At 35.9% G+C, this 13704-nt stretch overlaps 1 protein-coding gene across 1 annotated transcript in view; it reads right to left on the minus strand.

Annotated features, from left to right (window-relative positions):
- Positions 1-6772: 6772 nt before the first annotated feature.
- LOC133520957 (uncharacterized) overlaps positions 6773-13704 on the minus strand; it is a 43099-nt gene continuing 36167 nt past the window's right edge. The window contains exons 2-3 of the mRNA XM_061855671.1: positions 9622-10651; positions 6773-9344 (exon numbers count right to left, since the gene is read on the minus strand). Of these exons, the coding sequence (XP_061711655.1) occupies positions 7857-9344; positions 9622-10651 (2518 nt within the window). The 3' untranslated portion in view covers positions 6773-7856. The remainder of the gene's footprint in view (positions 9345-9621; positions 10652-13704) is intronic.

The raw sequence follows: 13704 nt of genomic DNA on the forward strand, positions 1-13704 counted from the left end.
AGGTGTCTTCAATGATAAAGTAAAATATGAATAATCACCTTTTTCAACACTAGTATTGAAGATTCATTGATTGTGCAACATGTGTAAAGTCATATGGTACCCCTTATTAAAAGTTTTATGGTCGGCTCTTTATCATTTGCCAACATGCCTGTCACGTTCTAACAAATAGGTAAGCGCGAAAGTGACAAAAATGGAACCATGCTGCCGCCGCTGAATTAGTTAAATTATGTTTTATCCCTGTCTTAGAAATATATATAGTTCATAGCTAATTCAGGATTGTAATGCGTTTATGAACAACGCCATCAGAAAAAAGTTTGCGTGAGTATGACAACTTAAAATGGCGCTGTTCGGCGCCATATGTGTTATGGTTACTGTCAAACGTCCATTTATGACGAGCGGGGCCCATTTCACCACGTTGATAAAGTATTTTCTTATCTATTTATCAATTTCTGGGTCGATAAGTACGACGGTAACAAACTACAATATTTACTTGTTGAACCAGCAATATACGGCGAATTGTCACAGTCAGGTGATTCTCACCGCTGTGAAACAGGGGCCTGATCGGATAATGTACGTAGCCATACAGCGCCATCTATGATAGTAACTGTCAAATTTCTAGCAGGAATTTACCTAGACTTTACACATCTAGTGCAATCAATAAATGTTTATTAGCCAGACCAAGCTAACTACGTACAGTCAAAAGATGTAATTTGTGACCCATTTCGTTCCCTGTCACAGAGACCTCATACTATTGTCACTGGGACAAGGTACTTAGTGGGTCACAAATTACATCTTTCGACTGTACCTACATACTTTGCAGAAGTGTGGAATGTCAACATTAACGTCTAAGAAAATCACATTTAAAGGCAGGGACAAACTCAGCAATTTATTCAACACATTATGAAATCTGAACCCTGAAATTTGTAAGCTTGAATGTTTCCAACACTTGTGTTGGCCGAAACGTTAATGCAATTGACATTTAACCATTACAAATTGAACCATAAACTGTAACCGTCCGTTACGGTTTACGGTTCAATTTGTAATGGTTAATAGTCAATCGCAATTAATGTTCGGCCAACACTGCTTGGAAACATGCTTGTCATGACGAGTGCGTGGGCGACGCGCCTCAAATAAGTATACGTCGGACACAACTTAAAAATGTTCGTTACTTCTTGCGCCACCAGAGGGCCTCGCTAAATGTACAGTCAGCGTCAAATACTTAGTAGCAGTCAAAGTGTCCAAATAGTTCGGTACACCATACTAAATATATGGTGTACCGAACTATTTGGCTAATTTGGTTGCTACAAAGTATTTGACGCTGACTGTACCTTGCCCACATAAAATTTCGGTCTTGCCCCGCCACTGTTCCAAGCATACAAATGGGTTCAAATTGTGATAACGCATTGCATTCATTGCGTACGTGGGCTCAGTTTGTTCCTGCGTTTATAGTGGCATATCACATTTTGTTCTGTCAAAGTCTGTGCACAGTACTCAAGAATTTAGTATTATTTATACTTTTTACGCTAAACGAGTGAGTTTGTAAGTTTCCTGCGAGGTTGTGGAGCGGTTAGCGGCGTAAGTGGCGTAGCGTAATAAACGAAAGACTGGCTAATGTAACGATGTAGGTTCGAATTTGTGCGTGCCCGTTGTCTGTGGACTTTGAACCTAAATATAGCTCTATAAATCTTTATTTTACTTTAAAAAAGTAAGACATTTCACTTCAGTAACTATATAAATAATTAATAAGTACACATACATACATAAATTCATGTTTAGTTATAAAATATATGGATGAATCAATTTTATATATTTGACTATTTAATAACTTTTAAAGATAAGGTGGTTCGATTTCCATACAAAAAACGATTGCGTTTTATGAAGTCATTGTACACTATTACTATATAATAATATGTGCGCGTCTATCTAATTTCGAGTATAACTTTGCGCTAAATTGATAGAAAAACTATGTTTCATACAGAAACCACGCAAAAAACGTTATTTTGGTGTTACTTTGATAGAAACATATATAACGTTTTTTGCGTGATTTCTGTATGAAACATAGTTTTTCTATCCATTTAGCGCAAGCTAATAGTCGAAAGTAGATAGATGCGCACATATTTATGTAGTAATAGTGTGTAATGACTTCATAAAACGCAATCGTTTTTTGTATGGAAAGTGCCTTAAGTGTGTTGAAAGAACAAGTGTATCAATTGACTTATTCTTTTTTTATTTATTATAAATAAAAACTTCATCATATCTGGTAATAAACTCCGAATAAAAATAGGTATCCATTAAGTTAGAAATCAAGATATTATTAAATTATTCGATGACAATTTAGCGATAAATTGGGTAAATAAAATGATGTATTGACTAGTTAATAAAAGCAATAAATTATTTAAATTATTTATTGATTGTATATTGCTGTCTAATTTCATCATAATGATGTAAACTTAGCAGGAAAATGGGCGACTGTGACTGCTTCCCATTAGGCGGCTCGTTTTATATCACAAAAAAGCGATATACAGGATTCGAACCTGGGTTTACGAATCAACTACTTGACTATCGACACCTAAATATTTAAATGTATCTTTCTGACTGAAATATGATTCATATTTAGGCTGCTTGGGCGTCGCCAAGAGGGGGCAGCTGCCACAAAATTTCTTACTATATCCCCCCACTCCCCTTGGTCTTCGGCCATAAGAACTACCCCTTCCCCATCAGTTGGCGACGCCTTTATAGCCTGCCTTTCGAGATGAGTGGAGACGAGGAGAATCAACCAATAGCATTAGATGTCCAGCGGAGCGGAGAAGAGATGTGGATTACAACTAATGCTATTCTCCGCTCCTCTTCGCCTCAGTGGAAAATTCCTATACGTGCTATGATGCGTATATCTTTGGAAGTCCACAGACAATGGAGCACAACGGGAGGCAGGTCTAGCGAGTAAAGTGAGTCCTTGTAAATAAGCGCTTCTAGCTATAAACTATATTTAAATGAATATATTGTATTCAACGTACCTACCATGTAATGTAAGCCGATATACCCAGCCCATGTTAATCTATGCTGTTCGCTTTTTTATTTTTAGTCTAATGGCCGATTTTGATATTCGGATTTCGATGGAGATACTTTTAAATTGGTACCGTTAGATCTTATAATGTTCATATTGTTATAAAATTACTGCATAAAATCGCCCATTTTGGAGAATAAAATAGCTATTTACTTAAGTCATATTTGACGTTCACTGTTAAATTAGACTTAAGGTACTTACATAAAATGTATATCGCTGGGAAGACCGACATAGGGTAAAAACTAGTATCTGTATACGTATTTCGCTCACAGTCAGTAAGGAACAGCTTCACTCCTACCTACCTTGTGTACGGAGTATGTGTACAAACGCAAGCGACAGAAAAAACTTGTGGTCGGTCTTACCCACATTGACCTTCAGTGTACCACATTATCTAACCAAAAAAATAAATAGTTTATTAAGGGTCCCCAGCAAGCTCGGTTCTCCATACAAACGTATTTACGTTCTCATTTTAAAACGACTAGTTAGATTGCTCTGAAACTTTGTACTTACAATAGGATAAGGTATATCTACGCGTGTAATTAGTTAATGTAACTAGTTTCAGGTACCATTGTTAAAAAAATATAGCGAATTTAAGTTTTTCATAGCAAACTTTTTTTTGCTCTATTATGTTTGTTTTCTAAACTTGAGCTATATAAACTAATTACAGGACTACCTCATGTCATTATATGTGCAAAGATTCATTACAATCCAACTCGCAATTTTAAAATGAGAAAGAAATTCTATCCGAGCTTGCCGGAGACTCCTAATACTATTTTTCTGTATTTTACTCTTTAAGGTTAAATTGAAACATTTGACGACTGATTTAAAAAAAAAAGTTGTAATTGGAATATCATTATTGGTCATAGTATTTAGAAGTTTGGGAATGATGGACTGTGAACCGTATTTTTATCGACGTAAGACGCTATTTACTTTATGTGTTTACACTGTTCTGAGCTATGACTTAAATATATAAAAAGAGTTGTTTTAGTAAAAGAAATTGAACTACAAGCTCAGAATGTGTTATGTATTCCGTAAGAATATTTTACATGATACTGTCAAAAATAATATACATCATATTTTCAATTACTCTCTGATTTTTGAAATAGAAGTCGATAAATATGTTAAATATTGTTGAAAGTACCAAACTAAATCAGCACAAAATGTTTTTTTTTTTAAGAACACATCCAAAAATGTAATTGAAAAGCATTTTTTGTATATAATTGTAATCGGATTTTTGTTTTATCCAAAGAGGATTGTGTTCATTTGTAGAAATGTCATTTATTGAGTTAATTTTGTATTATTATAATTATTTATTCATCCAGTTCTGCATTTGTCGGGCAACGCAGGCGCATATGATAGTTATTTTATTGTATTTTTATGCTCAAATGACATTTAGCCCGTGGCGATTGGTCGAACGATCGAGTGATGTTTGCATACTATTCTAAAATGAAAATGTCAATAAAATGGTATTTTAAAAAGTAAACTGTTTTAATTATTGTCCAACCCTGTAATTGGCCCTGGTATAAATTGAAGAACCTGACTCGTATTTACGAAACTGCGCTAGTCTTTTTAATTTAATTTTTTAAGCGCAACTCGAAAGGACTCGATCCTCCAAATAAAGACTCCATCAACAATTTTGTAGACTGTATCTAAATAGTAGTAGCAGTCAAAAAAATAGGTAAGCGTTATAATATGGCGTACCTGACCATGAATTTTACATGAAGACAATGAGTTCTCTGAAAACGACACGTCTACAAGTCTCTAAATCTTATACCTTTAAACGAGCAATTCTTGTATATATATATGTATATATATTTCTGTGATCTCGGAAACGGCTCTAACGATTTCGCTGAAATTTGGTATATGGGGGTTTTTGGGGGTATACAATCTATCTAGATTAGTCTTATGTTTGGGAAAACGCGTGTTTTCGAGTTTTCATGCGTTTTTCTTTCGACGCAGAATATGGTCGCTAATTTCGTGTTGCCGTCCACTGTCCGTCTGGTCTAGCGGGTTAAGACGCGGACTGCTAAACGAATGTTACGGGTTCGAATCTCGCCCGGTGACTAACTTTTGTTTTTTTTTTATATGTTCAAGTTTATAAATATAATTTTTTAATTTTTATTGATTTAGACAAGTTTAATTTAGTAAAAAAATGTAGTTAAGATTATCACCTATACACCACCATATTACAATAAATAGTTATAACCGAGCAAAGCTCGGTCGCCCAGGTACTATATACTTATATACGTATGTTGACGCGCGGGTTATATCATTATATTCTGTTTTTTTATTCCGTAGACTAAAATGACATTTCATGTGGTACTAAGAAATGTCATGTCTTACATATGGAACGTCATTTTAGTCTACGGAATAAAAAAACAGACCTTAGTAAATTCAAATAATTGTCGCTTATTGGCCGGGTGCAGACGGCTTGGCGGGAAAACAAAAACGATCGCAGCGCTTGACGTGGCCAATGTTGGCGAAAAATCTTGCGGTGTATGAGTACTTCTCAGTATGTTCGCGATAAACTCAAAAACGACTGAACGGATCTTCATGTAGTTTTCACCTATCAATAGAGTGATTCTTGAGGAAGGTTTAGGTGTATAATTTGTTAAGGTTTTGTGTAAATTTGTTGAAAAATGACGATGTATGCTAAAGATGTCGCACCATAAGGCTTCCTTTTATACCTTTTTGGTACGGAACCCTAAAAGTATTGTATGCTATTAATAACATAATCAAGCTTTTCAATCTCGTACCTTACTGAACGCGGTACTCGACAGAAAAGCTCTCTATTATATCACGACTGTATTAAATACTATTACAGTACATATGGTGCTACTTTACCGCACTAGTGCGAAAATTAGCATATTACTTTACTGTGTCGAACATTTAAAGGGCCATATGTACTGTAAAACGTTGTACGATACATGTGCGAATAGGTAATTCGCAACTCGTATCGATTTAAAACACTCCCTTCGGTCGTGTTTTAATTTATCGCCACTCGTTTCGAATTTCCTATTTTTCGCACTTGTATCGTAATGTACTATTTTTGTAGCGGTTAGATTAGTGTCATGGCACGATTTTGTAGTTTTTTTTTTTTAATGTTTGCATATTTTTATTTGCCCTTAGTGCCAGCATAATAAAATATTGAAATGTGAAAAACCTCAGTCCTAGGGTATTTTGACTTTTCAGAAGTACATTTCTGCGTGTGCGATATAGCATCCGTGGGTCTTGTAGGTAACTTTTTTGCCTACTCGATATGGGTACCATGAAAACTAGATGGGTATTATAGATTTTAAATAAACAGTCAGTACAGGTTTTAAAATAAAATTCATAGTTATTCCACACTTTGTTATGTTTTTATTATAACTAAATTTTCCTACAGTTAATCAAATTACTTCGGTGTTATTTGTGTACATTTTATATACAAACTTGTAAAAACTTAAAACTATACTTTTACTTTGGCAAACAACCTTAAGCTTTTAACTTATCCGAAATAAATAATTACATTATACTCTTCTAAGCTTAATAATATAAAAATAGATCATTTAAATTATAGTTTATGACATCTTTTTATATTATTAAACTTACTTTCTTTAATAAACCTCCAACTCAGTCGTCCATTACAATAACAGTTTTTATAAACCTACCAGTACTACTTTTATACTTTGTCTTTTTTAATATTAATTGTCTCCGGACTTATCCCACAATTATTATTTTCTCCGGACTTACCCCACAATTATTTTTCATGGATTTCCACAATCTACTACACAACTTTTAATGACATCAGAAATTTATCCACATTTTTAAATAAATAAGAATAAGCTGTCTTTAGGTACCCTTTAAGGTTGGTTTTTATCTACAGACGTTGAGCGTGACAGACACGTGCCGTGGCAGACAAAATAATTTTCTATCAGTGTGTTTGTCGGCGTCTGCGCGGCCGTGTAATTATAGATATAAATACGTTAATAATAGGCCTATTCATCTGTGTGAGATGTTTTAAGCAGCATCCTGGTAACGACACTTGCGTTCGTGGCTGTATAGCCCTATGCGAGAGAGGATCCCACGTCCACACACGCGGCAGGTGTATGCTTGCCCAGGTGGGCGAGGGTTGGAGGCCTGCTCGTGGCGCCTCATACGTTTCACTCTTAAAGAGGTAAACCAGGCATCGTCGTGTTTGGCTTGACCATCGTGAACAGCACGACGCCATACGGGTCGGTCTTCGGCCAGTTTTTGCCATTGGTTACATGTGATATTAAAAGCAACCATATCACGCTTGACGCAATCTTTGAAGCGCAGCATTGGCCGCCCGACCAGTCTTTTTGCGTCTGCAACCTCCCCTAGCAGGATTTGACGTGGCAAACGAGTCCGTTCCATTCGATACACATGCCCAAGCCACCTCAGTAGTCTCTTCTTTAGTATGGCTGTGATACTATGGAGCTGTGCCTCGCTTAGAACAGACTCATTTGTCACGCGATCCTTCCATGTGATGCCAAGTATGCTTCGCAGACAGCGCATATGAAAGGAGTTCAGCCGGCGTTCTTGTTTTGCGTAAGTTGTCCAGGATTCCGCTAATACGTTAATAGACACTATATAAAAATAATATTTTGTCTGGCACACTCATATGTCTGTAGATAGAAACCGATATTATCTATACGGCGTAGAAGTTTAGAATTTAATATAAACATATAATTTACCTCTTTCTGTTTGCAACCAATCATCAAACATTTTAAAATATTCAGACTTCCAGAGTAACCAAACCTGACTAAATTAACATTTATCAGAAAAAAAACTAGTTTCTATAGCCGTATGGCAAAGTGTGGTCCGTCCCCGTCTCTTCCTGATCAGGAACGTAGTAATGTAACTCGTACGCAGGAGACAATTCTACAGTAACATTTTCGCAGTTCGGATCAAAAGGCTTGTTACTAAAAGCGAACGCTTCCTTTGCCTGAACTCCATTGTATAATCGTTTAAACATAGCACTGGAAGAAGCGAGCACCTTTCCTCTTTCCGCACCATGTACTATGCTAGTATTAAATACCACCGGAAAGTCGGCCTTGAATCGTTCGTGATTCTGATTGAAGTAATCCACGTATTTATTGATTCCTTCCTTCCGCTGGCCGTAGTCATATTCCTCCGATTTCACTGATTTACCTTCGTCGGACATTGGTGTCTGATACGGACTATTTTTATCGTAATCTATATCCTTGGCTACGGATTCTAGAAGGTCCTTGTAATGTCGAATCATGAAGCCATCATTAGCGCCAACCGGTCTGTATTCGACGTGTTGAATTTTATCAGATGTGACATATTTCGAAGGGGTATTTTTAGTGTACGTTTCAAATGGCTCATTTTGTGGTTGTGCGGTGTGTCCAAAAGTTGGAAAATTATTGTCATTCTGTGTTTTAGATCTCGGTGGGAAGTATTGTACGGTAGGCTGCCTATCGGGCAAGTATGTTCTGACATGATGAGTATTGTCTAAGATCCTTTGTGTCACTGGCCATTGGACTCTAGGTCGCGGTGTAGACTTTAAGATATCAATATTTGGGTACGTTGCGTAGTCTGCGTCATCATCTTTTCCATCGTAATAATCAAGCGTAAACTTGGGCTTTTTAGAAGCGTATTTTTCGGGCAATTCTTCTATTTTGGTCCCAAATAAGATACCTGGATTAACTAATTCCGGAGGCGTCGGTAAAGTTGTCAAAGAAATTTCAGATTTTTCCTTCGAATGTGTATCGCTAGAGGTATTTTCCTCATAATCACCGTACTCTGTATTCCCGTATTTGTCAATCTTCTTCTTCCTCTTCCTTTTCTCTGCAATTTTCTCAAGTCGGTCTCTCAAATCGACTTTCGTTAATACTTTCTCTGGTTCCGTAGTGTTGTTATTCATGACAATTTCAGTTTTATTCTTTATTACTTCTGTAAAGGCCTTGGTTGAGTTCTTTCCTTTGAACACTATTCCTAGTGAACTGAGGCTTTCGTTTCTCCAGCTATTGTCATCAGGGTCACGCACAAAAGGTTTCGAAGGCTGAACTTCTATCTTCTTAAGCGGCTTATAGTTGGGGCTAACTGTATACAGAATACTCTTTTTATCGTTATTTATCGGTCGAACTGTCAGGGGATCATCAGTTTGTTGCTGGTCATCTTGTTTACTTTGTGGAGAAGGAGTGATTTCATTTAGTTCAACATAAGACCTATCGCTTTTCGGAGTGGTGGTGAAAAGTTTCTTGTCATCTAAACGGGCCTCTTCTAAAAGTACTTCTTTCAACGCGTCTTCTGCCTGAAATTATACAGTATTTTTATTTAGATTAATCTGTAAAAAATATTTTAAAATAACATGGTAATCTTTTACAACTTCATTCAAAATATATTAATATGACATGGGAAATTTTTACAACTTGAGATCAACCACAAATACCAACATTCACAATACATCACAGTATTTCTTTCACTGTGGATTAAATTAAGGGCAATAATAAATTACCTTAAGATTTGACCCCATGTATGTTCGACATCAATTTGACTCTTAAGTTTATGTACCATATAAATTTACTTACCATTTGACTGTGAGACGTCTTATTTAGTGTATAATCGTTTTCTTCATGCGTGTCCATTTCGTACACGACACCGTCCATTTCGACTTCATAACCTGCTTTCGATGCATTGACAGTAGTTGAAATCACAGGGTCTAATTCTGGCTTTGTATGATCCAAATATCCTGCTCGTTTTGATACTATCTCTGTCGGATTAACTTCAGTTGGTACGGAATTTGTTGCATCTAAAAGATGAGTTTTCAACTCTTGCAAGGATAGTATGTCTGGTGCCAAATTAAATGCCTTCTCGAGGCTAACTCGAGTTTCAGTCGTATGTGCGTTAATCGAATCACCTATGCGCTCTGTTCGTAATGGTACGACGTTTTCCTTAACACTGACATGTTTCCTTTCAATTTTAGTATACTTTTTCCATGTAGCTGTCGTTTCAATTATATTTGATTCAGTTGTAGTAGCCGCGGTATTCGGTGGTTCTGATACAGTAACATCGGGCGTAGTAGTATTAACTGTAGAAGACATGTCGTCAATGTTTTTAGATTCGTTATTTTCTTTGTTAGCTGAGGCTTCAGTAGTAAAAGTTTCAGTTATAACCGTAGTTGTCTCTACTTGAGGTAAAGGTGTAGTATCTTTACGCTCAAGCTCCGAGGAGACCATCATTGAGATGAAGTTTCTTTTTACTTCATTATCAGCTGTTGTGCTGGTATTGTCTTCTTTACTTTCACCTTGTTCATTTGTGTTTGTAGTTGTTTCTATCTGGTTTGTTTCGGGTTTAACGTTATTAACCGTCACAATTTCGTTATTCAATGCGGTCTCCGCTATGCTTTCTGTAGTCATCGTCAGTGGCAACGCGACGCCTATAGGAGCAACCTGGAACTCTGCATTTTCCACGATGTCTCTTTTCAACTCGTGTCTGTCTTCTGAAACTCTGCTTTCTTCTGCAGTCAGGTCGTGAGGTCTCACGTACTCGTAGCGGAGTGTGAAGCCCTGTGTCCGGTCGATGATCGCTAGCAGGATTGCTAACGATATCGCTTGTAACCTGTAACATAATGTGCTTAGTTTAATACAGGAATCCAAGTACAATTAGGATCTCGCGGTCATCAAATGGACATAGGGTAGCAAGTATTTTGTGTACATAAACTTGTTAAGAACCAATAAGCACCTAAACTAAATTTTATTTTTATGACCAATTTTCATTAAGACACTCTGACGCGTCGACGGAAATTTTCCTTAATTACGATTTTTTCCAAAAATAAATATTTCAGCTTAAATAAACTGTTTTTACTCCTGTACAACAAATCCAACATACTGTTTTCTAACTTTCCTAACTTTGTACAATCTTTTTACATCGTGGACATTTTTACACAAAATTCAAAGAAAGATTTCGTTAAATTTTAGTTTTATTTGGAGTCATTACCGTAAAATGATTTAAAAAAAGAAAATTTGACAAAATAATGCTTTTGTATAGACAATAAATCTGTATCATTTATAAGGCTAATTTATTGCGGTAAATACAAGACTTATTACTAGCCTAGCCTGCATGACTGCACAAACCGCCGTCGAATGGCTTACCTATTCAGTATTGCTTTATATTACTTCATCATTGATTCAAAGTCGATTACAATCGGGTATTATTAAACAGTCCGAAATCATCAACTGGTTACAAGTCGCTTGTATACAAAATATTCAATGGATTTTGCTATCTCCTATTGTGCATTGTTATAAACAGAGAGAGAAAGTATTATATATAAGATGTTTCAAAATAATATTCATCCGCATTGACGTAACAGCTAATCTGTTAGCATCAGCATACGTTTTTGGCTAAAAAAACATAGTACGGAGTATTCGTCAATATATCTTCATAGTATAATATTTAAACGGTATACTTTATTAAAAGTTAAAAACAATGTAGTCTCAATTTCGAGACTGCAATGTTGTATAGAAATTCCATTATTTGTCGAGTTCCAAACTTTAAAAAAAGTTGAAATGGCCATATCAAATGAAGGCAGGTCTATTAAACAGCCAAACAGATGATCTGTACGTATGGTTGGCGTATTTTCAGCAGAAAAATATACTTGTTTTTGAACTAAAAAAGGCGGCAAAACCAAATCATTTTTATGTGAAAATATATACGTAACACATTGCTTCTGTAAAATATTTCTATTATATTTATATTTCTTGCACCATTTTGAGAAAAGTGCTGGAAGTGACTCTGCTGGAAGGCTACTTGCTGGCTTCGGGTTCAATTAAACGGTCGTCCGTTAAAACGAATGCTCAGCCAGCAAGTAGCTACTTCCGAGCCTCGACAATAATATGTGTACTATTTTTGAGAAAAAGTATTTTTGCGCCAAAAAATTTCCTGACGTACCGTCATAATTTTTGATAAACTAACAACATTACTAAAAATATCTCATCAGTAAATCAGTTTCTTTTCAATTGATTCATCCCTTTACCTATAGAGGAGTCCAAGAATGATTACTTATTAAAACAACGAATAACAGGTTTTTTAACTGATTGCTGAAAGAAATTTCAGCTAAATTTAACCACATTGATCTACAAATAAGTATACATTTATCGCCACACTAAGAAGATTATATATAATTTATTATAAAATGAGCACGTTACAAATAATAAGGTATCATTTTAAACTAATACACGTATGCAAGTCCATTGATATGCAAGCCATGACTCCTTATCAAATTATCTTGCAACAGTGCGTCGCATCACTTTCACGCCATCCTAACAAGGTCGCTAGTGTAATTTTTAAATGTTACCTATACATAATTAATATACGTTGTCAGAATTATAAACAGACCTGCAATAATAATAAAAGATTTTGACGACCGCTCTGGCCTCGTGGGTAGTAACCCTGCCTCTGAAGCCGATGGTCCCGGGTTCAAATCCTGGTAAGGGCATTTATTCGTGTGATGAGCATGGGATATTTTTTCCTGAGTCATGGGTGTTTTCTATGTATTTAAGTATTTATCAATATTTATTTATATACGAGTATTATATATATCGTTGTAACACAAGCCTTATTGAGTTTACTGTGGGACTTAGTCAATTTGTGTAATAATGTCCTATAATATTTATTTATTTATTTATTATTTTATTTATTAAAAGATAGCCGATATTTTATTTATTAGTAGATAGCTGAGCTCAACGAGGGGTGGGGGGCGGGTTTAGGGTCGGCAACGCGCATGTAACTCCTCTGGAGTTGCAGGCGTACATAGGCTACGGAGACTGCTTACCATCAGGCGGGCCGTATGCTTGTTTGGCACCGACGTACCTTTATGCTGAAGCGATCGACATCAAAATTAATGATTTGTGAAGGTTTAATTAGTGGAAATAATTTTCTCCAGAAATGGAACTTCATAGAAAAAATACCGTTATTTCGTTAGATTCAAAAATTCTTCCATGTTACACTATATGACGACATCGCTATCCTACGAAACCAGAGCTGTTGTAAGCTTGGACTATACCATATTTCTAAAAATTACGTGATCTTACTGAAATTTAAATCTAAAATATATATATAAAAAAAATATGTGCATTCCCGTTACCAGGGAGGTTTTGGGATTATACTGAGCCAGTTTTACTATGGGACCAACCCCGAAATCGCGAAAAAATTTTTACCCTCCCATAGAAAATAGAACAACTAAAATATATGAAACAGCCAGAAAAAAAATCGCGATATCGGGGTTGGTCCCGTAGTAAAAGTTGCTCATTATAAGCCCAAAACCTCCCTAGCAACGTGTCTGCACATATTTTTTCGTATATATATATATATATATATACGGGGTGTGGCCTATAACACGAGCAAAAAATTAAACTGTAGACTGTACTTCTCAAACTGACCAACATTCAGTTCAGCGACTTTCAAAAATTATGAAGATTTTAGACTTCCTATTTTTCATACAAACTAAATATTATCATCAATGTACGCGGTCATCTGTGTAATTGACGTTGCTTGTTACGCTTTAAACTTAACAGAATTCGCTATACATTGCGTCTTAGAATAAACTTTAAAGTATGTTTAAAGTATGGACGAAGATCGGAACGTAAAAAGAGCGTACCTGGGTCGCCTAGCAG

This window comes from Cydia pomonella, chromosome 9 (assembly GCF_033807575.1).
Source record: "Cydia pomonella isolate Wapato2018A chromosome 9, ilCydPomo1, whole genome shotgun sequence".
Classification (NCBI taxonomy): domain Eukaryota; kingdom Metazoa; phylum Arthropoda; class Insecta; order Lepidoptera; family Tortricidae; genus Cydia; species Cydia pomonella.